The 27,997-nt window shown below is 51.4% G+C and overlaps 16 protein-coding genes across 16 annotated transcripts; 9 read left to right on the top strand and 7 right to left on the bottom strand.

The window, feature by feature from the left end:
• The first annotated feature begins 19 nt into the window (after positions 1-19).
• Positions 20-756, top strand: BD324DRAFT_632820 (putative mitochondrial 54S ribosomal protein YmL38/YmL34). Its single transcript, XM_022016564.1, has 5 exons — positions 20-101; positions 154-247; positions 301-454; positions 509-659; positions 707-756. Exons 1-5 carry the CDS (start codon positions 75-77, stop codon positions 713-715), a joined length of 435 nt encoding a protein of 144 aa, XP_021869624.1. The 5' UTR covers positions 20-74; the 3' UTR covers positions 716-756.
• Positions 757-1,807: 1,051 nt separating this feature from the next.
• BD324DRAFT_652564 (hypothetical protein) lies at positions 1,808-2,539 on the bottom strand (the record flags this gene model as incomplete). Its single annotated transcript, XM_022018515.1, has 1 exon — positions 1,808-2,539. The coding sequence occupies one exon, from the start codon at positions 2,537-2,539 to the stop codon at positions 1,808-1,810; it is 732 nt and encodes a 243-aa protein (XP_021869625.1).
• A 703-nt stretch (positions 2,540-3,242) lies between these two features.
• Positions 3,243-4,094, bottom strand: BD324DRAFT_652565 (hypothetical protein; the record flags this gene model as incomplete). Its single annotated transcript, XM_022018516.1, has 1 exon — positions 3,243-4,094. One exon carries the CDS (start codon positions 4,092-4,094, stop codon positions 3,243-3,245), a length of 852 nt encoding a protein of 283 aa, XP_021869626.1.
• Positions 4,095-5,235: 1,141 nt separating this feature from the next.
• On the bottom strand, positions 5,236-6,091 carry BD324DRAFT_98394 (hypothetical protein). The gene has a single exon (XM_022019294.1). It carries the CDS (start codon positions 6,027-6,029, stop codon positions 5,355-5,357), a length of 675 nt encoding a protein of 224 aa, XP_021869627.1. The 5' UTR covers positions 6,030-6,091; the 3' UTR covers positions 5,236-5,354.
• Positions 6,092-6,482: 391 nt separating this feature from the next.
• BD324DRAFT_632835 (putative d-arabinitol 2-dehydrogenase) lies at positions 6,483-8,519 on the top strand. Its single transcript, XM_022016565.1, has 11 exons — positions 6,483-6,925; positions 7,012-7,172; positions 7,284-7,363; positions 7,414-7,538; positions 7,589-7,590; positions 7,644-7,735; positions 7,787-7,869; positions 7,912-7,954; positions 8,004-8,079; positions 8,131-8,218; positions 8,268-8,519. Exons 1-11 carry the CDS (start codon positions 6,689-6,691, stop codon positions 8,382-8,384), a joined length of 1,104 nt encoding a protein of 367 aa, XP_021869628.1. The 5' UTR covers positions 6,483-6,688; the 3' UTR covers positions 8,385-8,519.
• A 676-nt stretch (positions 8,520-9,195) lies between these two features.
• BD324DRAFT_652567 (hypothetical protein) lies at positions 9,196-10,351 on the top strand (the record flags this gene model as incomplete). The annotated part of the gene is made up of 6 exons (XM_022018517.1): positions 9,196-9,270; positions 9,519-9,586; positions 9,705-9,815; positions 9,894-9,949; positions 10,000-10,060; positions 10,114-10,351. 6 exons carry the CDS (start codon positions 9,196-9,198, stop codon positions 10,349-10,351), a joined length of 609 nt encoding a protein of 202 aa, XP_021869629.1.
• A 964-nt stretch (positions 10,352-11,315) lies between these two features.
• Positions 11,316-12,385, top strand: BD324DRAFT_582157 (hydrolase; the record flags this gene model as incomplete). The annotated part of the gene is made up of 4 exons (XM_022013546.1): positions 11,316-11,479; positions 11,539-12,129; positions 12,185-12,240; positions 12,300-12,385. 4 exons carry the CDS (start codon positions 11,316-11,318, stop codon positions 12,383-12,385), a joined length of 897 nt encoding a protein of 298 aa, XP_021869630.1.
• A 307-nt stretch (positions 12,386-12,692) lies between these two features.
• On the bottom strand, positions 12,693-14,172 carry BD324DRAFT_582319 (hypothetical protein; the record flags this gene model as incomplete). The annotated part of the gene is made up of 5 exons (XM_022013553.1): positions 12,693-12,892; positions 12,979-13,156; positions 13,202-13,248; positions 13,306-13,391; positions 13,445-14,172. The coding sequence occupies 5 exons, from the start codon at positions 14,170-14,172 to the stop codon at positions 12,693-12,695; spliced, it is 1,239 nt and encodes a 412-aa protein (XP_021869631.1).
• A 483-nt stretch (positions 14,173-14,655) lies between these two features.
• On the top strand, positions 14,656-15,816 carry BD324DRAFT_99333 (tubby C-terminal-like domain-containing protein). The gene is made up of 5 exons (XM_022019295.1): positions 14,656-14,981; positions 15,033-15,114; positions 15,186-15,302; positions 15,350-15,534; positions 15,619-15,816. Exons 1-5 carry the CDS (start codon positions 14,871-14,873, stop codon positions 15,685-15,687), a joined length of 564 nt encoding a protein of 187 aa, XP_021869632.1. The 5' UTR covers positions 14,656-14,870; the 3' UTR covers positions 15,688-15,816.
• Positions 15,817-15,836: 20 nt separating this feature from the next.
• BD324DRAFT_632864 (tubby C-terminal-like domain-containing protein) lies at positions 15,837-16,881 on the top strand. Its single transcript, XM_022016566.1, has 5 exons — positions 15,837-16,049; positions 16,091-16,172; positions 16,227-16,352; positions 16,473-16,657; positions 16,710-16,881. The coding sequence occupies exons 1-5, from the start codon at positions 15,945-15,947 to the stop codon at positions 16,809-16,811; spliced, it is 600 nt and encodes a 199-aa protein (XP_021869633.1). The 5' UTR covers positions 15,837-15,944; the 3' UTR covers positions 16,812-16,881.
• A 68-nt stretch (positions 16,882-16,949) lies between these two features.
• Positions 16,950-20,715, top strand: BD324DRAFT_632865 (hypothetical protein). Its single transcript, XM_022016567.1, has 11 exons — positions 16,950-17,782; positions 17,831-18,142; positions 18,187-18,293; positions 18,343-18,361; positions 18,409-18,510; positions 18,549-18,583; positions 18,639-18,657; positions 18,706-18,935; positions 18,984-19,051; positions 19,088-19,239; positions 19,281-20,715. The coding sequence occupies exons 1-11, from the start codon at positions 17,002-17,004 to the stop codon at positions 20,531-20,533; spliced, it is 3,078 nt and encodes a 1,025-aa protein (XP_021869634.1). The 5' UTR covers positions 16,950-17,001; the 3' UTR covers positions 20,534-20,715.
• Positions 20,716-21,794, top strand: BD324DRAFT_632871 (ribosomal protein L23/L15e core domain-containing protein). The gene is made up of 5 exons (XM_022016568.1): positions 20,716-20,804; positions 20,856-20,896; positions 21,193-21,544; positions 21,603-21,672; positions 21,728-21,794. Exons 2-5 carry the CDS (start codon positions 20,863-20,865, stop codon positions 21,740-21,742), a joined length of 471 nt encoding a protein of 156 aa, XP_021869635.1. The 5' UTR covers positions 20,716-20,804; positions 20,856-20,862; the 3' UTR covers positions 21,743-21,794.
• On the bottom strand, positions 21,795-23,301 carry BD324DRAFT_632874 (NRDE protein-domain-containing protein). Its single transcript, XM_022016569.1, has 4 exons — positions 23,073-23,301; positions 22,789-23,034; positions 22,116-22,679; positions 21,795-22,074 (listed from the first exon to the last, which is right to left on the bottom strand). The coding sequence occupies exons 1-4, from the start codon at positions 23,114-23,116 to the stop codon at positions 21,816-21,818; spliced, it is 1,113 nt and encodes a 370-aa protein (XP_021869636.1). The 5' UTR covers positions 23,117-23,301; the 3' UTR covers positions 21,795-21,815.
• A 53-nt stretch (positions 23,302-23,354) lies between these two features.
• BD324DRAFT_632877 (putative hydrolase) lies at positions 23,355-24,418 on the bottom strand. Its single transcript, XM_022016570.1, has 10 exons — positions 24,366-24,418; positions 24,291-24,316; positions 24,223-24,235; positions 24,081-24,166; positions 23,946-24,028; positions 23,873-23,899; positions 23,791-23,814; positions 23,652-23,733; positions 23,587-23,597; positions 23,355-23,523 (listed from the first exon to the last, which is right to left on the bottom strand). Exons 1-10 carry the CDS (start codon positions 24,380-24,382, stop codon positions 23,470-23,472), a joined length of 423 nt encoding a protein of 140 aa, XP_021869637.1. The 5' UTR covers positions 24,383-24,418; the 3' UTR covers positions 23,355-23,469.
• On the top strand, positions 24,419-26,008 carry BD324DRAFT_632883 (S-adenosyl-L-methionine-dependent methyltransferase). The gene is made up of 4 exons (XM_022016571.1): positions 24,419-25,086; positions 25,150-25,376; positions 25,454-25,556; positions 25,619-26,008. The coding sequence occupies exons 1-4, from the start codon at positions 24,850-24,852 to the stop codon at positions 25,946-25,948; spliced, it is 897 nt and encodes a 298-aa protein (XP_021869638.1). The 5' UTR covers positions 24,419-24,849; the 3' UTR covers positions 25,949-26,008.
• Positions 26,009-27,974, bottom strand: BD324DRAFT_632887 (hypothetical protein). The gene is made up of 5 exons (XM_022016572.1): positions 27,389-27,974; positions 27,175-27,328; positions 26,835-27,113; positions 26,470-26,769; positions 26,009-26,359 (listed from the first exon to the last, which is right to left on the bottom strand). Exons 1-5 carry the CDS (start codon positions 27,703-27,705, stop codon positions 26,027-26,029), a joined length of 1,383 nt encoding a protein of 460 aa, XP_021869639.1. The 5' UTR covers positions 27,706-27,974; the 3' UTR covers positions 26,009-26,026.
• Between the last annotated feature and the right edge of the window lie 23 nt (positions 27,975-27,997).

A 27,997-nucleotide genomic window follows, 5' to 3' on the forward strand; every position in this document is an offset into this window, starting at 1 on the left:
TTTTTGAGAGATGATGAGCCTCACGGCGTATTGACAACCACGAACGGCTCACAGGTCACCGACACCACGAAATCATGCTGGGACTCAAGTCGGTCCTGAATGTGAGGAGGCACATGCACGACAGTCTCTGCATATCACTGACCTGATCACCAGGTGATCGACAACACCGGCGTCACCCGAGCCGAATTGATCAATGTGTATAAAGTGAAGACCAAGGCGAAGAAGTCGGTAGGAACGGGCACAGTGGGTGAGTCAGAATTGAAAGCATATCGCTGTGTACCTTGCTGATACATAACCTAGGGGACATGATCAAAGTGGTAGTCAAGAAATCCCGGACGGTGACTACAGGCGACAACAAACCCAATACGAACAGGTTACGGAAAGGAGATATGGCTAAAGCTGTCATCGTGAGGTGCAAGAAGTCAGAGATGAGACCGGATGGAACACAGATACGGTGAGCTCACCCAGCTTGGCTCCTGTACAGTCATTGAGATTTTCTCTGTTGCAGGTTCGACGATTCCGCGTGCGTGCTTTTAAACAATAAGGGTGAAATGATGGGCAGTCGAGTATCTGGACCCGTTTCTCAGGCTCTGAAAGATGTAGCGGATGCTGGTGTGCCTGGAGGTCGATGGGCGAAAATCCTTAGTATAGCGCCAAAGGTGAGCTTCAATTCTCGATTTGACAAGGGAGGCCTAACCCATCGCAGGTCTTGTAATGTCATTGTATAACACCCCATTGCATAGCATACGATCATTCCCATTATCAGTGAAAATGTCCACAACTCGTTCAGATCGGAGCGTGCTTCAGCTCGACTTTCTCAACATGGCATACAGGATGTTCGCATTTCCCGGCGCTTCTGGCTCGCTGGACTATCTCCATCTGGGACCGATCTCTCCCGCATCCCTCGCCATGCGGAATCGCATTTAACGCACCCTCGATAGATCTCTCGATGATGAAAACCTCTCGTCCATCTGAGGAATCTACGAGAGTCGCACGCTTCATGCTGAGGCCTAAGACGCCGCCAAGCCAAGAAGATCGCATCGCACGCTGAGCTTGAGTCGATCCATGATTCCGTCGATGACTAATTAGGGGTAGACTGATGCCTCGCAGATGGGATCCCGGCTGTAAGACACTCCCACGCCGCGTCCCGTTCCCTTGCCTCCTTCTTTCAGATTCTCGACTCATACTCTGGGTAGAGAGCAACGAGGCCATCATTTCCGAACGGGCAACGTCACCGTCCAACACAACAGGATTTTTCGGGATCGAAGATCGTCACCCGAGTCGTCGCCGCGAACTCCAGTTGAGCCGACGCTTCCCGCGAGTCCACGTCAGACTCCTCTGAAGAAGTCGAGCTAGAGGTGAGCGAAGGAGGCGAGCTGGATCCGCGGAGTCAATGTTTGGATTATCATCCGACGCTGACTCGACGTTGTTGTCCACTGACAGGCCTCGTATACCATTCCTCAACATAGGAGCGGATCTGCTGATGGAGTGCTCTCAGACATGATAGGGAACACTACTTTGCCAGGTGAAAGGCTTGATCGTCGTTTTCGTAGGAGCGATGTCAGGATTGGAGCTCTTCGAAACAGTACGACTGGGCCCGAGCAGAGTGATCGTAATTTCTGCGTCATTCATATCTGTCGTCACATCAGCAAAGCGATACACAAACGCCGATTCTGAACGAATCATTAAGTGGATAGCATGGGCTACGCGATGCACGTCATTCAAGCTATCTCGTCCAATTGTGCCCCTTCACGTCGTCTACGGAACAAGTGAACTTTCAGACCGTGCACAAGGCCATGGCACTGACTCATTCCTCCGGATGCTCGGCATCGCTAGACTCTTTAGACGAATCAGGAGTCTGAACAGATGATCTGATATCTCGCTGGTGGTTCATCGTGGAGGAGTCGTCTTCTTGGTCACCGTCTGTTCCAGGTTCATGCTCCTCAGAAAGGTCCTCTTGAACTGGAGAAGTTGTTCGGTTGTCAGTGAGCCAAATCGCGTCGGCTTCTCGCAGACTCATTTCCAGCGATGAAGTACTGGATCTATTGTGACCACGTCTTGTGGAGGTACGCCGGTGTGCGTGTGATCTGGGCAAGTGTGACTTTTTCGTGACTCGACCTCGACCTTGGAGGGGCTGCAATGATCTCAACCTTGCGTTTGACAGCCTTCGTACGCTCAAAGCATCGTTCCGAGATTGCAGCTGGGACGTTTGGTTGCCAGAGATCGCGGTATGACCAAGACATGGATCTGCCTCTGCCCAAGGATCCCACCTTTCTGGTGTCGGTGGATGTTGGGATGCTTCGATGTCTTCGTTCGTTGTCTCAACGGGTACATTGAGGGGATCTCCATCTTCTACATCCATGTTAATGTCCACTAGTCGGCCTTCGGTCGGACTCTGTACCTCTGACTGTTCAGAACGTTCTTCATCGGTGAATGAACGATGAGACTCCTCTTGGCTGGTTTGGTCACTCAGCCTCAGGCCACGCATGTGCAGCTCGAGTTTGCTTGATGCATTCGCATCCCCGAGCTCGTCCGACATACTGCAAGGCGTCGAATGATGAGAAGGTAGTAGAGACGTTCCCTGGTAGCTCTCGTTCGCCTCATCCTGGCCATATATGTAGGTAGAAACCAGCGGCGAATCTGACAGACTACCTGCTTTCGTGTGATGAAAGGATCGAATCTGCCTCCTTTGCTGGCACGCTGGCTGAAAAGAGACGCATGGCAAGACACAGCCTTACCAGCTCAGAGGTGCTTAGAGGCGCGACCCCAATCTTACTTCTCACCGGGCGATCGTCCATTTGGCCAGCCAGAGCTGGGCAGACAAGATGGCGCAGGACTCAGTCAGTCCCAAGAGCTGATGCGAAATGATCTGACGAGTGTGGCAATGCCACTCAGAAGCTTTCGGGTCTCAGCAGGATACATTAATACAGTTATACATTGTTACGAGGGACGGATAAGAAGCTCTGTCCCGGCCGAGGATGGTCTTGGCAAGGTCTAGAGAACAATAAGCACCAATGTCCATAAGCATGGACCTTCGACCAAGCCAGGATCGTATATAGAGGTACTGCAGGTCTAGCGAGATCGATGCATTTCTTTCCTGTAACTGTAACATACATACTGTACATAGATCTCTGTGGAGAGGCCACCATGATGGGATATTTCAGCTTCGCAGAGCATGTGGCATGATGCATGAGCTACGCACGCGTCTGACTATCATCTAAGGCTCGCTTCACAGACATCATTCACTGCACGGTCTCCACATTTGATAGACGGCTGGGCCTGTATCCCGGCCTGCTGGACCCAGATCGACGAGATTCCCCTTGCTCGCTATTAGCACTGGAGTCCGAGCCAAACCATGTTGACTCAGGCTCCTGAGGAGAACGTCTGATTCTCAAGGGCTTTCTGAGACCCATGCTTGCTAGCTCCTCCCAGGCCCTGACTCGTAGTTCAGCCTCCGAATCGCGACTATCCGCGATTTTCTCGAGATCACTAATATCCATCAGGTCTTCATCGGGCCCCTCGCAGCTCCTCCAATGCATGTCCTTTTGCTTTCCCTTCGACATCGATTCGGATAGCTCCCTGCCATTCGAGATATCCATAGCCTGAAGATCATCCTCAAGAGAGCCTCCGCTTTTCTGTCCCCACTCAAAGTCACGATCCAGGTCGCTTTCCCAATCCCTGTTCGTATCGCCCACATAGCCTTCTCTGTGTTCAGGATGACGGACAGTCTCTGATGTAGCATACTTCCGATCCTTTCGAGAATCAGACCCTTCCCAAGGATGCCACTTTGTAAAGAATGGTTCGTTATCGTGCGATCCTGAAGAAGGTAAAGGTGGTTCAGGGGCATGCGGTAGACCTTCGGTCTGAGAATAGAGGAGCAACCTCCGTACTCTCTCATCTCGGCTCTCATTGCGAGCCTTAACTTTACCACTTCGGCGATCTGATTGCCACGCCTTGAAATCCTCCTCCCAGCTATCGGCTGACGCTTGAGAATTCGCCATGGTGATTGCCTGTACGAGTGAGAAATATGACTCGAGATGTTGCGGTTTGATCACGGGTGAGATAGGAGCACGTAGAGAAGTGAAGAGCGGCATGAATGGTTCACATCATCATAACTGAGCTCACATTTGAGGAATTGGAGGCACTTCATGGCAGACGGGGCAGCATGTCAAAGGAGATGCGAACCAATGGATCACAAAGCATTTCAACGTGAGCATTGGGAAGAAATTATGACCATTGGACGTGGGCCAGAACAACCCTCCATTGAAGGACAATGGTCTACCTTCGAATGATGACGTACTGCACGCGGCCTGGCTCAAACAAGAGAAGCTCGTGATCAGAGTCTGGCTGGTTGATGATCGCCTTCTCGGTCTCGCTCATCGTCAATATGAACTTACTCATCCGCTTCGTGGTAGCTCACCAACGTCGCGTAAAGAGCTGCCTCGGCTGCGCTGGTATCAAGAAATCCCTCGATTACCACATCGCAGTGCAGTGCAAGTAGTCGTGCAGCTGTATAAGTTGGCGGATCTTTGATGAGATTGGCCTCTTTTAGCTTCTTCAGCGCTGCTTCCCAATCTGATGGCTGCTGCTCTCCTTGACCAAGCAGATCAGAAAATCCACCTCACTCTAGGTAAGCATTGTTGTGGCCGGCTACCATCCGTCCTTAGTGTGTCCCTCTTGAGACTGGCGGTCCGTGTCGTCTGCGGATCCCTTTCTCACTTCTTATGGTGAGTCTGCCTTCTGTCTTCTTGACATCGCTGTGCCTGGGGAATCGTAGTACCTCAGCGCACAATCGAACACTTCTGCTCACTCACAGCAGCGGGGTTGTCGTACAACAAAAAGTATCTCGCTCTCTGAGTCCAGCTTGTTACAGTTAAAGGGAAAGAAATGAATCGATATCGCTTGACATGGAGTGCGTCTATTGGACTGTTCCACAGCGTCCCGCACTGATGGTCCTTATTGTTCTGTCGACCTTGCTACGACCTTGCCAAGACCATCCACGGCCGGGAAAGAGATCTCATACGTTCGTCGTGAAAAGACTCACCGAGGTTCGGCCAGGGTTGATCCCCTCACGCCGTCCTTCTCTGGCTGTGGGGAAAGTCTACCCTTTCAATTGACATTCCTGGTGTCTGAAGCGTGGGAACAGCATTGTATACGTACTTAGGGTCACAGACTGACAGTATTGTGGCGCGTCGTAGCAGGACCATCGATGCGGTGTCCACTGATGCCCAAAGTAAAACAGAGTCTTCGATGGGGGAGCAGGATCGTTGCACTTTCTCTATAAAGTAATTCTGTGTGAAGGTAGCTCTTCGAATTCTCCTTTGAGTTTCCCATGCCACCAAGAGTGCCGACTATCATTCCGTTGAGCTCACTTTTGACAGACCGCTTGGTATGTATGTCGCCGATCGTTCAGATGTCCCTCCACTCTTGCTGCGTCTCCCGCTCCTCACGGAGCTCGGCGATCCCACCTTCTCTAGCGGCTTACAGAGACCCATCCGTACCAGTCTCTGGCGCGCTTTACGTCTCTCGTCATCGTTGGCTGTATCCTCCCTGCCTGTAGAGATATCCATGGCTTGCATGCCAGCCGAAAGTAAATCACTAGAGGCAGACATGTCCCCTTGCTCAGGAGAAACCCAACTTGAAGATTGAATAGTTTCCGTTTCTTCCGATAAGGCTCTTGGCGGAGCTTCCGGGACCTCAGGTGGAAGATCATACCCGAGGTATCGCTCCAAATGCTCAAAATTTGCGCCTCTGCCAGAGCCAGTTACCACGGTGGGCTTTGAAATGCGATCGAGGGACCTTCTGGCTTTGTGAGCCTTCATCATATGAGATGCCTGAGCAGCATAGTCTCTCCTAGATGTGTTTCGCCGACTCGAAGACCCCTCAGCCCTTGGGACGGACGTTGGGAGGGACCAGTCGCCGAAGGAGTGGGGAGGCTCTTGATTTTCCAGAATACGTAGGCTAGACGACGCTTCTTCTCCGTGATGCATCCCGTAATATGCGGGCCTCCCACTTGGATACCCTGACATGATGGCTGAGATGTCGTTCGGTTACCGTGATGATCAGGTCGAGCGAATGTCAACTTTCTGACTCCGTTAGTGCGTGCAAGAGAGCCACATGCGTTACACATATATGCTTCAGAGACGGGTAGCGGGGAGAACTGCATGCTCCGACCAGGCGTGAACCTTGAAAGGAAAGGTGGGACTGAAAGCGCATAGGAGCGGAATGCGATTCTAGGCATCATCCTTGACATCCAGCCTATGCTCACCAGAAGAGGACAAGGGGCCGGCCAAGGGGAGCAAACATCAAAGGTGCTTCAACTGCCCGATCATGCGAAACTCTGAACACCCCCGCCACGTCTGTACATGGACCCCGCCACGCTCGCTCGAACGCTCTCCATGCACGTGGTTCGCTTATCTTTTGGTCATAATGACGCCGAGAAATCGGCATAATTCCGGAATTTGCCGACCTCGTTGGAACCAGTCAGTTTTGCGGTTGTGGAGCATTTCTGACATTCCATCCATCTCTTTGTGATCTACTCCACACATCGACAAAATCACTTCAAAGGCCTGATATACATATAGACAAGTACTCGTGAAGTGTCTCTTGCCTCCTTGACTCCTATCACCTACTGCTTCACGCTCCACTCTGCGTGTGCACACACCTCCCACGTTTCCAACACTTCAACATGTCAGCTCTTCGCACCATTCTGTCTCGTTCTGCCCTTCCGTCCACTCGTCGACTGGCGGCTCCATCCCCTGCTGCGTCTCAGCTCGTTCGAAATTTCCTCAAGCCTTCCAGCCCTGTTCTTAAAGCTGAGGACGAGGAGAAGGCGAGGCTGGAGTACGAAAAACACAGGCAGAATGTCGACCCCAAGATGGCTTCTGTGGATGAGTCATTGACGTTTGAACACCCAAAAACAAGTGTACGTGACTCCTTCCTCTCCATCATCCCACCCAAGCTAGTGCTGTAGGAGGGCAGTGGTGATGCAGTGACTGACGCCTGCGTTAGGAATGGAAAGCTGGTGATCCAGGACACGATGTCGTTGGAGCCGGCCATGGAAGACACAACAAGCGAACGCTGTCCAGCCTGTCAATGGACGGCAAGGTCTGCGTCGTGACTGGAGCTGCTAGAGGTCTAGGGAACATGATGGCCCGAACGTTCGTCGAAAGGTGAGTTTGCACGCTGTCATGACTTGGCAACACAGCTGACAGCATCCCTCTTGCCCTTGATTATCCGTTGATTTTCTTTCGGCTTCTATGGTGCATCATGTCATCTCATAGTGGCGCATCTTCCATTGCCATCGTCGATCTGAATGAGGCCGATGCCAGGGCGGCTGCAAAAGACCTGGAAGAGTGGTTCGGTAGGCTCGAGACATGTGTTGACTTCTCGACAAGCTGACAAAATCACCAGTCACCCACGGTGAGGCTGAACCTGGCGAGATCAAGGCCAAAGGATACGGATGCGATGTCGCGAACGAGCAATCAGTCACAAAGACTTTCGACGCCATCGAGAAGGATTACGGGAGTAAGATTGATGTGAGTCCCCGTGACGTGTCAGCTCAACAGTTGCTGACCCGAGCTCGTAGTGGTGAGGCACCGTGGACTTCTATGCGCCCCTCGTCGTACTAACCTATCTCATAGCTTGGTCACGGCCGCCGGAATTGTGGAGAACTTCATCGCGACAGAATACCCGACTGAAAAAGTTCGAAAGTTGCTCGACATCAACGTCATGGGTAGGCGAATTCTCAGCACTCTGGTGAACCTCTGCTGACTGGTCTCTTTAGGATCGTGGTTCTGCGCCCTCCAGGCTAAGAAGAGAATGCCGGAAGGTGGCTCTATCATTCTCATTGGATCCATGTCCGGTAACGTGAGTGACCCTCGAGGCCATGTTGGCTAATCCCTCTTCCAGATTGTCAATGCTCCTCAACCGCAGACCCCGTACAACTTTTCGAGTGAGCACTGAGCTCTGTCTTTAGTCCCCTATGCTGACGCACTGCACAGAGGCCGCAGTGAGGCACATGGCCTCGTCATTGGCCGTAGAATGGGCCAAGGACAACATTCGAGTCAACTGTGTCGCGTGAGTGGAACTGAATGACTCTCGCAGCCGAGTCTAACTCTCACATCCTAGCCCTGGATATACCCTGACCAATTTGACCAAGGTCATTTTGGATGCTAACCCTGTCCTGCGTGACGAATGGCTGCATCGAATTCCAATGGTAAGTTGTCACGCTGTGCCTAGGCCATGTGCTCAACCCGTGTCCCAAGGGTCGACTCGCCGATCCGTCCGACCTCAAGGGAGCGATTGTTCTGCTCGCATCCGACAGCTCCAAGTACATCACAGGCTCTCAGATCACCATCGATGGAGGTTACACTTGTCTCTAGACACAGTCACGAGTCACTGTCAGACAAGACGTCATATGCATATTATTAGCTTGGTTCAACCTGTGTACAGATTCCTAATGCCATTATGAATTGTCTTCCTAATCGAGCCACTCGATTTCCTAATCCCATGTCAGCCCCCAAAAATAGTACCACCCTTTGTTTATTTCCAGATTGGGAGATTTTTGAATGTATTTGGGTCCTAAAGGGTGCGACGTTTGTTTTTCCACCCCCCCTTTTCTAATTCAGGTTTTCGCCTCTCTCTCTCTGTCTCTCTCTCTCACTCTGCATCCTCATTCATCATCTCCATCTGTCACTTTCTGCTGGCAAGGAAGGGAAAGTCCACATCGCCGCCTGGATACTGGTAGAGAAGCCTGAGAAGCTGCTCAAACTACTCGGAGGACTTTTGACGCCCCGCTTGGTGGACACTTTGAACCAACGTTGCAATCCTGGGTCCCGCCTCTCAATTCAATATTAGCCCAGTCGTCCCATAAGTCATCAGACCCCCGCCCCCTCTCTCCTCCTCCTGCATCCAAACTCTTTCTACCTCATTCGACGCTCATCGCCCTCGATCCGTCACTTCGCGAGTAGGACGACTCGCCTCTAGCGCCTCGATAGGATTCTTCGAACTCTTGGACTCGCAGCACAGGTCTCTGCCAAGTTTAATAGGGGGAAGGAGGAAGAAAAAAAGGACAAGCGGCAATTCAGACTTGGCATCTCGCGACTGCTTGTCAACAGTCAATTACATCCTCCTAATCGCTGGTACTCTACATCATCAGCTCGCCCTTCACATCCAGAGAACATAGAATCTAAAATGAGAACGTTCGTCATTGGAATATTAGCATTGGCGTCGACCGCTTTGGCCCAGATTGAAACGATCACTTTACCTGTGAGTTTTAGAAGACCATCACAACATCCCTTTCTCCACCGCATTTCCTCTCTTCCATGCTCGGCGATGCACGCCGGGAATGCTGCAAGCTCTTCTATCTCATTCATGATCGTCTTGGAACTGTTGCTGACTCGCCTTCTTTCTTTCAGTGGGCCGTGAGTTTTGATTTCTCCTTATTCACATCCCGATCTCCATCGACTTTCTCCCGGCCTAACCTATAGCGTTTACTGACCTGCCGCCGCCTGTAGAACGGTAACACAGTCGTCATTTCAGTCGGCACCAACGCACTGGGTGATGAGTTCACAACTACTTTAAAGTGAGTACCGGGTTGCATTTTCTGCCTCGACCATCCCTGTTGTGAGAGGAGGCCTACGTCAACATCATCTTCGAACTGCCCACATGGCCTCACGTCGTTCATTGCTGACCATTACCAGCTCCGCTCTCGTCGTAGGTGGTGCAGCCGCGGAAACAAACACCAAGACGAACACGAAGACGACAACGACGGTGAATAACGCAGTAGAGGGCGGTGCCCCCACCACCACCACGTGAGTCCTATCTCTGACCCGGGAATTCTCCAAGCATCTTGATCTCTGTTCGATGAGATGCTGACCGCGCGTCATCAGTGGTCCCCGAGTTGTCGGCGTCGAGACTACAGCACCACCAATGAGGACGACAACTTGTGAGTCTCGTTGAGATATTCCGAACATGTTGTCTTATTATCCAACACAGACTGGTACGACCCTGGTGATGGTGTATGGATCTCTCAGATCTGGACTGCATCGATTACAGCGTGAGTCAACTAGCCCCAGAACAACAAGGCACATACACTGACTCTGTAATCAGGGCCCCCACCGTAGCCACCGCCATCGTTCCCGCAGGAACTATCCAAAACTACAACTCGTATCAGACTCAGATCAACTCAGTTGTCTTGAAATCAGCAGAAGCTGCCGAGGCTGCTTCATCAGGCCAGGTCTCTGGGAATATTGGCGCAGCTAGACGCGGAGTCCAGGAGCAAGCAGCAGGACTGGTCGCCGCAGTCGTTGGCTTCGTCGGATTGGGCGTCGGCCTCGTCGGTCTGTGAGATAGGAATTGAGGTCGGATCTGGCATGGCCGTTGGCATCTATAGACATTGGAGTGGCGGAAGGTAAACATGGAGCATTGGGTCCCATCTCGCGCGGTGGAATCATCGGACACCGGATACATGCGGACGGAGAGGGGCGCAGGGAGGTCTCATGGAGAGCGAAGAACCCCTATAACATCACGACATATCACCTGTTCTTCTGCCTGCTCACTTGACAGGCAGCAAGACATGGTGCACGAGTATTCTTTCTGTTCTACCACCCCTTTTTTTATCGTCTCCCTTACCTTATACACTGTATAGCATCAATCTAGTATACCTCTTCCCTTTATTTCCTTCATTGTGCGGTCTCTGTGATATGCTATGCAAACTTGTGGACATTCGAAGGGAGGATATGTACGTGTCAGCTGATGGTATACTAAGTGCGAGGTTTATCAGCTCCGGGATCACAATTCGAGAATCCGACCGGAATGCGAACCTTCTTCTGCTTCTCATCTGTACAAACCCTTACATCTTGTGCTTGACCATCCCTCATCCTCCGCACCTGTTCATAAATCTCATCCTCCTCTCGAGCTTTGCATTCGGTCCTCTCAGGACGCAGCTTCCCCTTCCAGGCCACGATACCACGTAAGCTAGTCTCAACCGAGTCCTGTAGACCTGCCCTGATCTAGAGAGTCTGTCTTTTCAGGCCCGGGTCGTAAGCTTCGAGCTGGAACTCGTTGGTTCTGTGAACCTCTGTAGTCTCAAGAAAGTCGTTTACGAGTAGACCGCTCGTGTGGTCAGTCGCAAGGTCCAGGGCTCTCCTTTGTGTATATCTCTCCTTCGTCATATCTACTTTGGTCGTTCCAGACGCGATTGTGTGATTAGAGTCCTACTCTTGCAGTACGACATTCCTCGTCACGTATCCCTTCCAGCACCTCGACACAAGACTACCAGCTTGATAATAATCTGCAAGAAGCCTCGCACTATGGCCCTGATTCAAGCCAAACCATTCCGCCTGGCATTGCTCCAGCTTGGCCCGTTGGGCAGGGTGAAATCCGCCAATATTGACCTGGCGAGAAAGGCGGTCGAGCAAGCTTCGAAGAGCGAGCCAAAGCCTCACTTGATCGTTTTGCCAGAGATCTGGAACAGGTGAGTGCGTTATCAGGGCAAGTATCAGTGTGGCATCCCCTGACGCCATTGCCTTACAGCCCTTACGCCGTTTCAGACTTTAGGGAGTACTCGGAACCTGTTCCCGAACCTGGCTCCTCTTCTTCTTCATCATCATCTTTAGATGAAGGCGAAACTATTAGAGCTCTTCGGGAAATGGCTCGAGGTGCCGGCTGTTGGTTGATTGGCGGATCTATACCTGAACGAGAAATATCCACAGACAAGATATACAACTGTGCCACGGTCTACGATCCGGAGGGTCGACTCGTCGCTAAACATCGTAAAGTTCACTTGTTCGATATCGATATCCCTGGTCGACAGACGTTTAAAGAGTCCGAGACGTTGAGTCCAGGAGACTCGTTGACGACATTTGAAGCTCCATTTGGAAAGATCGGTCTTGGTATATGCTACGATATTCGATTCCCTGAAATGGCTATGATTGCAGCTAGGCAAGGTTGTATCGCCATGATCTACCCCTCCGCCTTCAACACGACCACGGGGCCTATGCATTGGAAATTGTTACAGCAGGCAAGGGCCATGGACAATCAAATCTACGTGGCCATGTGTAGTCCGGCCAGGAACAAAGAAGCTTCATATCAGGCGTATGGTCATACCATGGTCGTCAATCCTCTGTGAGTGGCAGGAACGTAGCATGGGGCCGAAGCTGGTCTGACCACTTGATCCCAGCGCCGAAGTGATGGCCGAGGCGGACGAGCATCCAACAATCATTTACGCGGACATCGGTGAGTATTGTGTCCGAGAGCCTAGAGGACCAGTATCCCTGACACGAATAACCCTTTAGACCCAGAGATGCTTGCTACGACTCGACGAAATCTCCCCGTCACCATCCAGAGACGATTTCAAGTGTACCCCAATGTCGCTGAATAGGCTATCTCCACCGTGTCTCATCGAATCAGTGCACATCTGGGCCTGTTATAACACATCTTCATAATGACATTGTCTGCTTGTCCAACGTATCATGCATTGTTGTGTGCCTGCTTATCTTCATGGGCATAGAAGCTGCTCCGTAGGCAACGGTCTAGAGTGTTCGCGGAACCCGCACCATATCGCGAAGGGGCGACAGGGGCCGAATAGATACATATAGGCATCATGCAATCCATTGACAGAAAAGCTCACGTCTAACTCGGACAATGAGCGGACGCCTGCGCGAAAAGGCAGTTGCAAATTGTGTCAATCATGCCGCCATATCCCATACGGCCCTTTCAGGGCCCCATTTGGCCCGGTAGAACGTAGTCGGCAATTCGCCCTCTTCCAGATCTGCCATGTCGACACTGCCGACAAAGTCGTAACCTCTCGAAGAGTGAGTAATGAGTTTCATGATGACCAGCTGGATACATCTCGCCGAGATGAGTGCGGAGGTGGAGTGAGCGGTCCCTATATGACGGGTCAGCATCATGTGACAATCGACCCCTTGCGACGTCAAATCATGCGATTGCCGTCTGCGCCGTCTGCCAACTCACATGGATTCCCCCTTAGCCGAATCTCTCGACAATGCCTCTCTCGTGTCCTGGCTGCTTGGACGCCATCTAACCAGCTCTGCTTGATACCTTCTTCGATGACCTGACCCACGTCGGCTGGTGAATCGATAATCCAGACTCTATCGCTAGAATGAAAAGCTACGCTGAAGAAGACTGGATCCTGAATTGAATAAGTGGCTGCTGAGTCCACACAAAGATAGCTTACGGGATCTGGCTCGCCTCGGAGAAACATGAGCGTGTCTTTGCCAGAATCTGGGCAGAGTGTCAGTGAATATATAAATATGGTCTGCCCTTTGAAGCTCTCCTCACCTTTCTTGGACGTTCGGAAAGAAGACGTTAGGCTGTAGCCCTCTCGAGCAAATTCTGTCATAAGATTGACAAGGATTCGTTTGGATCTGGGGAATCAATCAGCCGCTCGTCCGGATCAGGCAGCTTTTCCTCCACTCACTGGACTTTCTCCTGACTTGTCGGCATCCAACATGAGCCCTTCAGCGTAACTTCCCACACTCCACCTTCACAACCCTTATCCTTGTGTTTCTTCATCAATTCCGGGGCATAATCTACGTTTCCACTCCTTTGAATGCCCTTTTTCCAGGCCCGCTGTACCGCATCAAGGACGATTGGCCTCATAGCCAGTGGCAGAGCTATGAAACTGAGAGTGGAAGTCGAGGATAATGTCAAGACAAAGAATGGGAATTTCTGACTTGCTGAAGATGCAGGTAGCGGACATTGCGCGGCGAAGCTCGACACAGAGGTAGCTGGAGTTGAAGCTCCGCCATCATCCTCTTCATCGGATTCAATCGTCGATGAGATGGTATCTGTCCTGTCGAACGCTAGACTGTTCATCTTTTTCGTCACATATGCCGAACCTGAAGTTGAGGATGACGATCCAGCACCACTCGTATCAATGCTGCTAGTTGTCAAGATGGAAGACTGGGTAGTGGGACCTTTGCGAAGGATGGAAGAAGGCTGCTGGGATTGGTCAGAAGACGAATTTGTATTGGTCGATACGGTGGACGCGGTCGTTGCCGTTCGATGCGGGGTGAGAGGTCCATCTCGAGGTTGAAGACGGGGAGATGTCGCTCTTTGAGGTATGAACGATTCAGGAGCGGACTTTTCAGCATTTGAGTGTGAATTTGAGCGGTGATGGCCCAGATGTGGGAGATGAAGAGGCATGATTGATGGATCGTGTATGCGGTATCAAGTGAGATGCAAATGGCCCTGGTGACGAGTTGAGATGACTCATTCGTGCGTGCTAATAAGCTGCTGGGATCTCGGTGGCCACGTGCCGGACCATGAGGGACGGAAGCAAATTTTCTAGACAGACAACCTGCTTGTCAGCAGAGGAGGATGTCAGAGAAAGAGCATGCATTGCCGCAGGGAAGACAGCTGCATCAAGCACTCTATAGCTCTCTGGGTTTAGGAGCCTGGTTCTTCGTATAACGTCCGTAGTGGAGTGTTATTCAGTCACTCCCCTGGTGATGAGACCAAGCGAAACCCGTTTCTCAGATCCCGTTTTGCTTCGCATATCGATGCCATTGTCCGATGAGGCACCCCGCGTGAATGAAGCATATCTAGAAAGTATCAGGTCAAGATCTGCTCGATGACGACAATAACACTCGTGATGATGATGACTTGCAGAGCACTGCCAGAAGATCTAATTTCAGACATCTTAGCCGCTCAGGGCCGCTGTCCGCGCGTGACTTTGCGCCTCTGGCGATCCAAGTCTCATATTGCGATGCGCATCCGAGATCTATCTTCATACGTCGTCTTGGAGATATGAGATGAGACAATAGTCTTCGAGCAGAGTATCTCCCCCACCAATCTCCGTGACAGTTGCCACTGTCGTCCAACCCGTTGAATCAATCGTCGCCATGTCGTTCGCCATTCCGCCGGTAAACCCCCCGCTGGGTATCTTCCAAAACTACTATGCTCAACAGCCGACGACACTGCTGCTCAAGGAGCGCATCAGATCGTTCACGGGGGTCAGTCATGTCCAACTTGGTGTCGATTGGAAAGCTAACCACAGCTCTCAGAATGACTTTGGAATCAAAGATGTCAACGGGAATGTGGTCTGTATCTGTAAAGGCAAAGTCATGAGCATGCGAGATCGCATGGGTGAGTGTACTCTTTTCCAGCCCTTTGAGCCTCTTGATGCTGAGCTGAGCCCATGCCGATAGTTATCACAGATCCCATGGGGAATGTCCTCTTCCACCTACGACTAAAGCTCGCCGCTATGTTACCCCTCTGGAAAGGGGAGGATGCAAGCGGGAACGAGTTGTTCGAGGTTTCGCGCACCTGGAGCTGTGAGGCTAATGTACAAGGTCAGTCAACTTTGCTGACATAATTTCAGTTCGACCCAAGGTCAAAGCGAGATTCATCAATGCAGCTACTGGCGCACCTACGGTCATCTCTGTTCGAGGTGGATACCTAGCGATGAATGCTGATCTTGCCATCGGAGAAGAAGGTGAAGGACCGATGGTCGGTCATATCGATAGAGTGTTGTTCGCAAAAAGTCAATGGGGAGGGGCACAAACCGTAAGTTCCATGTAAAGACTCTTCTTTCTGGCAAATGCTGACACCTCTCCCTGTACTTTATAGTACGCAGTGAGCGTCGCGCAGGGTGTCGATCTATCTTTGATGGCTGCGATCTGTATATGCTTCGATGAGATCACCCAGAAGGGCCGGTAGTTGGAAGCTGTGACTTTGTCCCGTTTTGCATCTCATTTCATCTCCTTTCGGGTATACGGCAAACCGAGAGCGAGAGGCCAAAGCCAAGCACGAGCAAAAGCCCCATAATGACCGCTAGCGGTGCATCCCACATGTCGCTTCTTTCCTTCATCTATCTCCCTCTGTGATCTCAGTCCAACGCATTGGGTGGATCATCCTAGACCATTGGCCTCGTCATCCCCAGATCAATTAAGAATTGAAAGCGTCAATCCTCCACTATGGCTTTGGCTCCTGTGAATCCTCCTTTGGGAGTGTTCCAGCACTACTATGCAGGAAGGCCGACCACCCTCGTACTCAAGGAGAAGATCATGTCGTGGACAGGTGTAAGATCCTGGTACCGAGATGACTTGGCTGATGACACTAGGACGATTTCAGCGTCAAAGACACCGACGGCAATGTTGTATGCAGATGCTCAGGACAAGCATTTAGTCTTCGCGAACGAAAGAGTGGGTCGGTAGCGTCGATGGATGTCCTCATTCCCTTGCTGATCATAGCCTCAGTCATCACCGATCCTAATGGAAACGAGCTCTTCCACTTGAGAAAGAAGCAGCTTGCTATTCATTCCACTTGGATCGGTGAAGACGCTGGAGGAAGCGAGATCTTCGCCATCACAAAGCATTTCAGCCGTGAGACCACTTGGGATGTCCAACCGATCGGCTGCTAACACAATGTCCTGCCATGTCTTTTCGCTATTCGAAACGCCGCACATCTTCTCCATCTCTCTGCTTCACGATACCTCCTTGCAGTTGGTACAAAGATGCGAGCCAAATTCACCAACGTTTCTACGGGCGCCCGCGAGACCATCTCGATCCGTGGTGGCATCCTGTCTCAAAGCGCAGACATTACAATCGGCGAAGACGGTAGTGGACCTGCCGTAGCACGCATCGAGAGAAAGCTATTCTCCCTCGGTGAATGGGCGGGACAGCAGACCGTGAGTCCTCCCGGCTCTGATTGTGACTTCACTGATGCTCCTCCGCATCTAGTATACAGTCACTGTGGCCCAAGGAGTCGATCTCGCTCTCATTGCTGCTATTTGTATCTGCTTTGACGAGGCTAAACACGAAGCCAGTGCAGCTGCTGCTTGACAGGTTGTGGAACGCGTATGACGCCATGGTGTATGAGTTGCGGATTTTTATGCATGTTCTTGGCAATGTGACTTCGGTTCATCGGCCCGGTGCGCGGGCGCTATCCCGAATGAACGAAAAGCATGTCGGACGTAACATCATCAATGTTCAACGTTGTGTCGCTCTCACTAGCCACCTTTCAACTCACACAATGAGATCCTGGCTACTATCTGGAGTGGCTCTCCTCGGCCTCAGATCCTTTGTGGCTGCACTGGGTGAACCTCAAGTTCTTCGCTTTCCATCAGAACCGTCGTCACTCAGTACTGATCACTCCGCTCAACAACCATTCAAGCCGCAGGACGACTTTGTCATCGCTTCGAGCCACCTTGGACAAGCTGTACCTCTGCTCCTGGACTCTGAGGATAATGTGGCCATCCACATCGCGGCGAGAACGTTCGCGAACGACGTCTACAGGGTCACTGGATTACGACCTGAAATCTACAATAATACCCTACCCGAGGGTATCTCATCAGCATTCATCATTGGATCATCTTCTTCAGACCTCGTGAGGAATGTCAACGGTGCTGCCAAACCTCCAGGTAGCTGGGAAAGTTACGACGTGCGGGTAGTCTCCAAGCCACTGAAAGGTCTTAATCGCGCTCTCGTCGCTGTCGGGAGTGACCGACGAGGAACCATTTACGCCGTCTACACCTTGTCCGAACAAATGGGTGTCTCTCCGTTCCACTTTTGGTCAGACGTGCCCGTCAAGAAGCATGATACTGTCACCTTTCAATCTGATCAGGTCCTGGCTCATGGCGAACCGACTGTGAAATATCGAGGCCTTTTCATCAACGATGAGCATCCAGCTCTTTGGGGATGGGCGCAAAAGTACTACAACAGGGAGATCTGGGAGGCTGCTTTCCAGACCGACTTCTATGAGCCTTGGTTCGAAATGATGTTGCGATTGAAAGCCAATTACTTTTGGCCAGCCAGTGAGTGAAGCGCGGTCCTGCTTGATTTAGATTTAATGGATCCAACAGTGTATCTGAGCATGTTTGGAGTCGACGGGTTCCCAGAGATTCCTAAGGAGCCTATTCCCGGTCCTAATGCCGTTTTGGCAAACGATATGGGTATTGTCATGGGCACATCCCATCACGAGCCAATGGACAGGAACAAACCCGAATGGGATCGAGTCAAAGTCGGGCCGTGGGATTGGACGAACAAGGAAGTCTTGACAAATCATTGGACCTACGGAGCTCAACGTGCAAAAGGGAGAGAAGTGCTCTTCACCATGGGAATGAGGGGTGATGGTGATGCTCCTTTAACAGGTGCGAGTATAGGACTAGTCGAGAGTGAGTCGTACGTCCTCAGGCCTGACCTAACTTCGCTTGCCAAGATATCACGGCTGTCCAACAAGGTATCCTCAAGGATGTCTATGGGGATCAAGACGTCCCCAAGATGTGGGCAATGTACAAGGAGGTGGCAGACTATTATGCTGAAGGGGTGAGTCACGGCGTGGTTGTCACGATTTTCAAGCTGAATCGTGAACAAGCTGAACGTCCCGGAAGATAGTAAGCTACCGAGCGAGCAGACTTTGATATGATCTGACCCCCCACAGTCTCTATTCTCTTTTCTGACGACAATTGGGGTAACATCATGTCGGTCATGGATCCTGCAAAGCCCCATCCTGGGGGCGCCGGGATCTACTATCATGTTGACTGTAAGTCTGGACAATTATACTCGTATTGATCAACTTAGACGTCGGACATCCCAGGGCGTATAAGTGGATCAATGTGAGTGCGGGTATGAGTCACTCAAGGGGCTTCAGTTGGCTGACTGATAGGGCAGACTATCAACCTCGCTAAGAGTAATTCTCCGTCTCAGACTGCAGAGACTCAGCTGACGGGTTCCACAGCTTGGGAGCAGATGAATATTGCCAGAGCCTTCAATACGACTCAGATCTGGATTCTGAACGTTGGATCACTCAAACCGCTTGAAATGCCATCGGAGCATTTCCTCAACCTCGCTTGGGATTTCGATGCCTGGCCAAGAGACTCGACAAGAAGGTTCCATGAGCTCTGGGCAGCAAGGGAGTTTGGTGAGGAGGTGAAAGACGAAGTAGCAGATATCATGATGCTATACGGAGTGAGCGGGGCCACACAATCGTTTATTGCGGCTGACTCTTCTCACCAGCGATATGCGTCCAGAGCTAAACCTGAGCTTGTCAACTCCTCCATGTGGTCCTTGATCAATTACAACGAGTGAGTGGGCACGGCCAAACGTCCACTGATGTTTAGAGCGGAGAGAGTACAAGCTGAATGGGATCGACTCGAAGCTAGGGCAACTAAGGTGTACCACAAGCTCCCGGAAGAGACCCGACCGTCATTCTTTGAGTTGGTTCTGATGCTTTGCTCTATGCAAGCCAATCTCCAGCGTCTTTATATTGAAGGTGAGGTGCATGCGGTCGTGGAGATACTAAGATTGTAATAGCTGGGCGATCCAATTTGTACGCTGAGCAAGGACGCAATGCGGCCAACAAGCACGCTCATGCCGCTATCGATGCGCTGTATCGCGATGCCAATCTGACCAATACTTTCCATTCTCTCCTTGACTCTAAATGGGAGCACGCATTGGATCAATCTCATATTAATTGGCAACGTGGAGATCGACTCGAAGCAGATCGTGACTCGTTGCCGCCGGTATCGTTCGTCAATCCTGCTCTACCCATCCGACCTGGGATCCCAATGGTAGAGCTCAGTATCCCTCACACATTCTACACGCGGCTCACTGTCGAGAATTCTTTCGGCGCTTGGCCAGGAAAGAACTACTGGAATTGCGCTACTGGCCCAACTTGCCCTGATCCAAGATTATACACGATGGACCCGTACGGGGCGAAAAGTAGATGGGTTGAAATTGGTGCTGCTGGACCCAAAGATATACAATGGATCGCCTTACCCGAGCAAGAGTGGCTGCACATCTCCCCTGATCACGGCACGGTGACGCACGATGCTTCGACCGATCAGAGAATGATCATCTCTGTCGATTGGTCAAAGGTCTCTGAATCGATGGATGGACAAATCAATCTCAAAACGAGCGACGGAGGCAATGTGACCATCACCGTGCCTGTGATTCTTCCGCCTCAGCCATCGAAGGAATTCACAGGGCACATCCAGGGTGATGGCTACGTTGTGATTGAAGCTGCTCACCATGTCACTGCCAAAGCTGCTCAAGGTCATTCATGGGAAGAGATTCCAGGATATGGACGAACATTGAGCGGGATCGAAATGTTCCCTACAGACGCCAGCAACTTTTCAGTCGGCACAGGTCCAAGCGTCCGATATGATATCTGGACGCATTCAGCAGGAGATGCCGAGCTGAAAATTCAGATTGGACCCACTCTCAACTTTCTGAGTCGTAAACAGATCGCTTTTGGTGTGACGATCGACGACCAGGAACCAATCTCTATCCACCCCGTATCTCTCGAGAGACTCGGAGGGATATACAATCGCCCAGGTGAACCGCCCGTCTTTGCTGGGGCGGTACCAAAAGATTGGGAGAACATTGTCAAGTCGGATATTCGGAACGTCACCATGCCCATCCATTTCGACTCACCCGGAAAGCACTCTATCACATTGTGGGGTCAAACTGTCGGCGTGGTCGTTGAGAGGCTGTTGATCGACTTTGGGGAGATGTCCAAAAGGGGTTACAGCTATCTTGGTCCTCCCGAGAGTATGAGAATGTAGATGAGAGAATACAAATATCTGTGCATTGCAACCTGCATGTATACTGAACAGACAGTGTACCGGGCAGCTACCCTATGCGAAGCTGACATCGGATTGAAGAGTTCTCGCGACTGTCGGGTTTAAGAAATATGCTGTCGGCGTTAAAATCGGCTTTTCATCTGATGTGGCACTTTTGGATTTCCCGGGTTCATTTTGTGCCCCCTTTGCTGCCTTTTTTGCATAGAATTCGACAGGTGGAGAAGAGAGTCTTTCATCCATCAAAACACTTCTTGTGAGTCGAGCAGTCTATGTTTCGCGCTACCTCTGCTGACCTTCCTCGAAGAGATACGATGGCCACTCAGAAGCAAGCTGGCGGCAAGAAGGGTGAGTTGGCGGGCTGTGATGTGTAGTCGGATGGCGCAGGCGTGTGCATTGGCTGGGGTAGTATCTGGGCTGTTGCTGGAGAGAATGTCGTTGTCACATCTGGATGATGTCTGGATGAACACATGACGGATGGAGGAATTGGATGGATGGGAAATATCATCAATGCTGGTATCCCGTCAAGCTTGTCTGTCATGGTGATCACAACACGCATTTGAGTGTTCAAAAGATGTCTGCGGGATTTGCTAGGAAATCGGGGCGACGTCTTGTTGAGTAGGGATGCTAACACTTGACTCCAGCCGCGGCCAAACCCCAGGATGCCAAAGCCAAGGCTGCCAAGAAGGCTGCTTTGAAGGGCACTCAATCCCACTCTGTCCGCAAGGTCCGAACTTCCGTGTCTTTCCACCGACCAAAGACCCTTCGACTTGCCCGTGATCCCAAATACCCACGAAAGAGTGTCCCCCACCTCCCTCGAATGGACCAATTCAGGACCATTCAACACCCCCTCAACACCGAATCAGCGATGAAGAAGATTGAGGACAACAACACTTTGGTATTCATTGTCGACTTGAAAGCCAACAAGAGACATATCAAGGATGCCGTGAAGAAGCTTTATGATGTCGAGGCCGCCAAGATCAGGACTTTGATCAGGTGAGAAAAATTGACCTCGAGTAGCTGGCTGGGATCTGTGTTTATGTTTAATGCCTAGACCCGATGGAACAAAGAAGGCCTACGTTCGTCTGACTGCGGACCACGATGCCCTCGAGGTTGCCAACAAGGTGAGCTTCACTCGCAGATAGTCCTTCTCCGCCTGCTCAAGCTTACCCTCTGCAGATTGGCTTCATCTAGGTTACGATATGATGGCATAGCGCTGTACCCTCTGTATGCAGTTGGTGGCATTTGCACGACTTCAAGCTACTTGCTACATGACGCTCCACCTGAATACCCTCTCATCTTTACCCTCTACTGCATCACCGTTCTCATCCTGGTAAAAGATGCTCTTCTCCACGAATGTGACTTCGCCGGTATTCTTTACCAGGATAACGGTACTGACTCTAGTCCCATACCACCTGCCATCCAGTCCCGTATCCAGTGGCTCATCGGGATTGGTACCAAGCTTGACGGGGTGGAGACATGTGCATTCCTTGACATTGGCCAGGGATGTCAGAGGCACACTGCGGCTGCGAGGACGTCAGCAAGGACTTGCACCATCAGGACTTGCGAAAGGAGATCCTGCATTCGCTTGATCAATTCTTCTTCCCCTTCCTTCCTTTCACTCCATTCTCTCAATGTCTGACTCATCTCCGCTTCGCCCCTGGAAACCTTTGGCCAAGGTTGCGAGATGCTCGAGTTGCTCAAACCAAAGCACATGCCTACTTTTGTGCCTTTAAGCTTGAGAGGTGTTGAGAGCGTCTCTGAGCGATCTCTAGCAACGGGCGTAGGAACCCGAGTGGGCGACATGATATCCATGAGGGTCTGTGAAGGATGATTACTGAGATATCCCACTTCAGGTCGACCCCACGATGCTTGACTTTTGGCGGAAGCTGAGGATGGTTGTTCGCTGGCCTCATTTTGAGGATCAGGGTCCAAGGCATCGATACTCGGAGGATGAAGCCGGAACAGCAAGAGGTTGAATCCGTCATAATCTTCTACTGTACCTCGTAAGGATGCCAAGTGGTCATGGACACTTGTAGAATAGTCTTTGCGCTTTAGGAAATCTTTGACTAGGGCACCACGTGAGGGAGGATTGAACAGACGTCGCTTGAAACCTTGTCGAATGCTCGTTCTGCGGATAGGTTAAACGCCGTCAGCGCGAATTCAGACAGTCGTCTGAGTTGTGATTCCCGCTGCGTTCCGGCATCGAGCGACCAATCTGCCTCTAGTGGAGAACTCACAAGACCCCAATCCTCAAGTCCTTAGTCATTCCTAGCCAAGTTCCCGCTTCTGGCGATCCCATATCTCGTCCGCACATGATCCATGGCTCATCCGCATGCTGGTCTCCTGATCCTTTGCCACCAGTCGACGCCTTTGAGCTTTCAGCGCGAATAGCCTCTTGATCCTCTTCGATGGGTCCGAAAGTGTGCCAGTGGGCCGGAAGAGCCGGTCGTGCAAGGTATTCATCACGGTTGGATGCGAGGATCCTGATCACTTTAGTTCAGATAAGCAATCAGTGACTCACAGCTTGTATCCTGGATGCGAGAGAGTCCAGAAGACGATGCACATGATGAAGGGCTGTCTGACGTGTCGAGATGCCGATAAGCTATTTGAGCTGTTGCAATCGCAGAGATCCCACTGCGAGATCCGTTACAGAGGGGACTACGGTCAGAGATATATAGTCAAATCAGTGACACAGAATCCCCGAGAATGTCTTGACGGCTGTCATCGTCTCGTGTCTCTCTAGTCTGACATGAAGGCCACTAAAACTCCCCTTGTTCCCCCGGTTCGTCGGCTATAATCTGACGCGGCAAGTAGATGTGGCTTTAGCTCAATTGGGGGAGCAAGGGCCGTTGTGCATAAAGACTACGACTGCCATGCATGCATCGGACGAAACAGACTGGTGACTATTACTCGGTCAATCAGAGTCTACTCTTGAGCTCTTCAAAGATCTTGGAGATTTCGTCTTTGGACAACTAGAAGAAAGCGTAGACCGGTCAATGACATCGCTCAAGCGGTGTTTGGACGGATGTACGTACATCCTTTTGAGCTAGAGAGTACGAGTCAGTACAATCCTCATTCGACACCTCCTGAGGCAACTCACTCGGCCAACCGATGACTAGACCCTCCTTGTCACCGGCATCTGAGGGTTTCGGAATGATGTGGAAATGGACGTGATCAACGACCTATATATAGCAGATTAGAAGGATCCAAGATCACAGCTAGCGGGAGGGAGCACTCACTTGGTGAGCGGCTCGTCCATTGTTCTGTCACACACGAAGTCAGTACAGGTAGAAGATACGCGAAGACCTCAGTTGCCCTTACTTGAAGCAAGTTGAAGTTATCGGCTCGCTTCGGTAGGAGATCAGCTTTGCCAGTCAACCCGCACTGAGCTCACCGTAGCGGTCGCGATCTTCTTACAGGCGGGTAAGATGTCTTTCATCTGATCCTCGGGAAGGTCAGTGAGCTTTTCGGCGTGATCTGAACGGAATGCGTCAGGCTCAGATCCCAGCGGTTGCGAGATTCAATTGACATTTCGGGATGATCAGGCAGTGCCCCTTTGCGATTGGGCCAATATCCATGAAGGCCAACACAGATTCAGTCTCAAGAAGCTTCATACTGGTTTTGCATCTCGTCAGTGCTTCAGGTCAAGATCTGAGCCTCCTCGCAGTCACCATGGTATCTCCCCTGTATGGCAAGATCAGTACTATATCCACAGGTCAGGCGAGCTATAGATACGCGCCTTTAACAATCTTGCAGAAGATGCAGCTAATTTAGAGGTCAGCAAGAATACAACGTCCCATCACGTCTCACACACCTAGCAAGGGAGTTCATGATAGTCAGTGGTGTTCGAGTTCGGCTAATGGTAGATGCCTGCCTTACTGGTCGACCGGTTACTAGAAGGGACTCTCGCCGCGTCATGGTGTAACTAATGCCACGTCATGGTACTCTTGTGCCAACTTCGGCCGACAGCTTTGTCGGGTCTACTCACCCGAAAAACGATGAATGCATCAGTGTGACAGGCGCTCGCGATGCCCTGCGCATGTAGTGCTGAATGCTCTAGGAATCGAGCACCGGACCCATAGATTCTCGCAGCCAGCCATTGACTGATACCCTTCGCCTACATCTGTGCCGTGTTGGAGCTAAAGTCGGTCTCCGGATCCCCGAGGGTACATGACGCTGAGCCCGAATTAGATCTGTATTTGTACCCAGCTTCGTCTCAGTCGTTCACCCACCCCACTTTCCCGCCTCTTCCTCGTCTTCATCCTGCAAAGAGACACAATTGAGGTTGCCCAGCAGACATGTCCGGCTCAAATTACTCTTCCAGCCTTTCGAATCACGCAGCGAAGCAGTACACCTCTCAAGCTTCGTTCGTCTACTCCAAGAACTATACCGCGGCAATATGGGACTTGCTCAACCCTAAAGAGGGTGAGAAGATCATAGATTTGGGATGTGGGACTGGGGAGAATACAAAGAGGATCAAGGATGCAGTAGGCGAACGAGGTGAAGTCTATGGAATAGATTCAAGTCAAGACATGGTACGTGATTCGAGACTGCATCCTCTCGGTCATGAGTGGACTTGAAGCTGATCGCTTGATTAGCTGGACAAGGCTGGGAAAGACTCCTCCGACGTCAAATGGGTACAATGTGATATTCAAAAGATTTCAGAGACTCTAGATCCATCGCTTGAAGGGACTTTTGACGCCGTCTTCACGTCGGCCGTCCTGCACTGGTGCAAGGATGATCCGGAGAGTGTCATCCGAGGTATCAGTTGGCTGCTCAAGCCAGGAGGAAGGATAGCTTTTGAATTTGGAGGTTTCGGTAATGGGTGGGTCAGGAGATCGCCTAGCGCTCTCGGTGCCTCCCATGAGGATGCGTTGACTGATCTGTGCCGGTCGTTGTTAGTGCCGAAGTCAGGACAGCTCTGCACGCTGTATTGAAACAGCGGAATGTGGATCCTGAGCCGCTCGACCCATGGTGGTTTCCGACAGACACGCAGTACGATCAGGCAAGTGTGCCGTCTATCACGCATCCGGGACAATGTGACTGATGACCCTTCTCCTGTGACAGATGCTCGCTCAACATGGTTTCAAGACGTCCAGCATTGGCTTGTTTCCTCGTCCCACTCCACTCGCCTCGGATCTCATAGGTTGGCTTGAGACTTTCTGCCGGAACACCTGGTTCGCCTCTTTCTCCAAGACCGAGGCAGATGAGCTGTTAGAACAAGTCCAAGATATCTGTCGGCCGTCGTGTTACTGGAAACTGGATTCCCCGGGGCAAGGTCGAGCAAAGGATGAGCAAGCTGCTATTTCAGCCGGCGCCGGCGAGAGAGGCTGGGGTAAGACGGAGGGATGGAGTTTGATGTATATTCGACTCAGAGGCCTAGCGACCAAAACCTAAGTCCCACTCGAGGAGAACACAAGACTGGGTGCAAATCGGGATTTGTAATAAGGACAGAGATGCATGCTCAGGCATCAATTATGATGAAGCAGAAGTAGCAGCAGCTTTAGCCGCCTTTTCCTCTGCTGCCTTTTTTCTCGCCCAAATGGCTCGACCGACACGACTCTCGTTCCTCACGCCGAGTGTCTCTGAAAGCCAATTACCTGCTTCCACTAACTTGTCGAGATCGATACCAGTCTCGTATCCAAGTTTGTGAAGGGCGTAGACCACGTCTTCTGTGGGTACGTTGCCCGTGGCTCCGGGAGAATAAGGGCATCCTCCAAGTCCAGCCAGGGACGAATCAATCGTCGGCACGCCGAGGGGTAGGAGCGAGATAATGGATGACAAGGCCATGGAAAAGGTATCGTGGCACTGATAAGGTGTCAGTTATACACGTCTCTCTCTCTCGTGTAGCTTAGACGCTCACATGAGCCTGATCGACAAGTCAGCAAAGATCGCCAAGATTGAAACGAGCGACTTACCGCCACTTTGCTCATATCTACCCCCCGATTGAGGAGTTCAGTCCACAATAGTCTCCAAGCCTCCGGATTCCCTTCCCCGGTCGTGTCCCCTAATGATACTTCGTAACAGCCCATCTCGAGCAGCTTCTCGACGACATCGACGACTTGGCCCGGCGCGGTCGGACCAGAGTACGGACAAGTCATGACACATGAGACGTATCCTCGGGTCCTGTATCCGTGGGATTGGGCTTTAGAAATGACGTCGGGAAGTGACCCCAGAACTTTGGCTATCGGTGCGTGGTTGTTCGCTTGTGAGAAACCCTGAGCAGGTGTGCCGCCGCGTCAGACCTTCGAGCCCAGCTTGTAAGACGGAGAAGCTGACTCACCTCAGTGGCGGAAACAAAGACTGCAATCTCATCTGTCAACCGCTCTCGCCCTTCTTTCCCTTTCCACTCTTGTTCCAGCTTGAGCAAGTTATCAAGACCTCTCATGTTGGGGACGAGTACTGGATAGTGCACGTCACTCGCGTCTTCGGGGAGAGGAGCAGGGGATGATGTGGTTGGAACACCTGAGAATGGCGAGGTGGACCTCGTTGGACGGGACGGTGGAGGAGGAACGGAGGATGTGGGCGGTAAGAGGGGTAAGAGTCGGGATGTATCAGCCATCTGAAGAGTCCATGTAAGCGTAATTTCATCCATCAATTATCGTTCGTAAACCCAAACTCACTTGAGGAACCCAATCGCCTCGCACAAAACTGCCAACTTCAACGTTCCTCACCCCAGCGGCCAGGAGTCGTTCCACGAGCTCTCGTTTGACTTCAGTGGGAACGGCAGGCGGTGGAAGATTTTGAAGACCATCTCTTGGAGAGACCTCTACGATTCTGGACGACGTAGTGGGCTTCAGCTCCAGTCCTGTATAAGATCACTCGTCGCGTCCTCACCTGACATATCGTCCGTTCCCTTGTAATTGACTGGTCTGAGTATCACTAAGGACGTTGGCGTATCCCCTTTTCCCTCCCTGCTGGCCCAGTACAGATGAAGAAGGTCTAGCAGATAACGATGTAGAAGGTCTCTTCGAGGAACTCCTGCCCACGTTTGCATTTGACCATGATGACGACCTGCCGCTAAAGCAATCCGGAGACCGAGCGGTCAAGGGTGCAGCCAAGCTGATCATCGTTCTGATCGACGAAGGTGGACTAGTCAAGATCCTCGTTGACCGGCTCAAGAGCGATCGGTGAAGGAATTGTGGACGAGGCATGATTGATCGTCTGCCAGTGTCTCCAAAGATTTATTCGAATCCGTAGGGAAAGCTGGTTGACCTTCGTGTCCCGGTGTCACTGTTTCCGAATTCGCAATGTCACTTGAGTTCCGGTCTGCCTACTCCATAGATAACGCAGATCACTGTGTTCAACTCCAAACTTGTCAGTCCTTGTCTCAGAGACTGTTGACAGTGACACGAAGAAGAAGAAGAAGAATAATGAATGGGACAACCAAGGCCGGTAATAACACTGAAACCCGAGTCCGGCGTAGTGGACAAGATCCGAAAAGGC

This window comes from Kockovaella imperatae (assembly GCF_002102565.1).
Source record: "Kockovaella imperatae strain NRRL Y-17943 chromosome Unknown BD324scaffold_11, whole genome shotgun sequence".
NCBI classification, from domain to species: domain Eukaryota; kingdom Fungi; phylum Basidiomycota; class Tremellomycetes; order Tremellales; family Cuniculitremaceae; genus Kockovaella; species Kockovaella imperatae.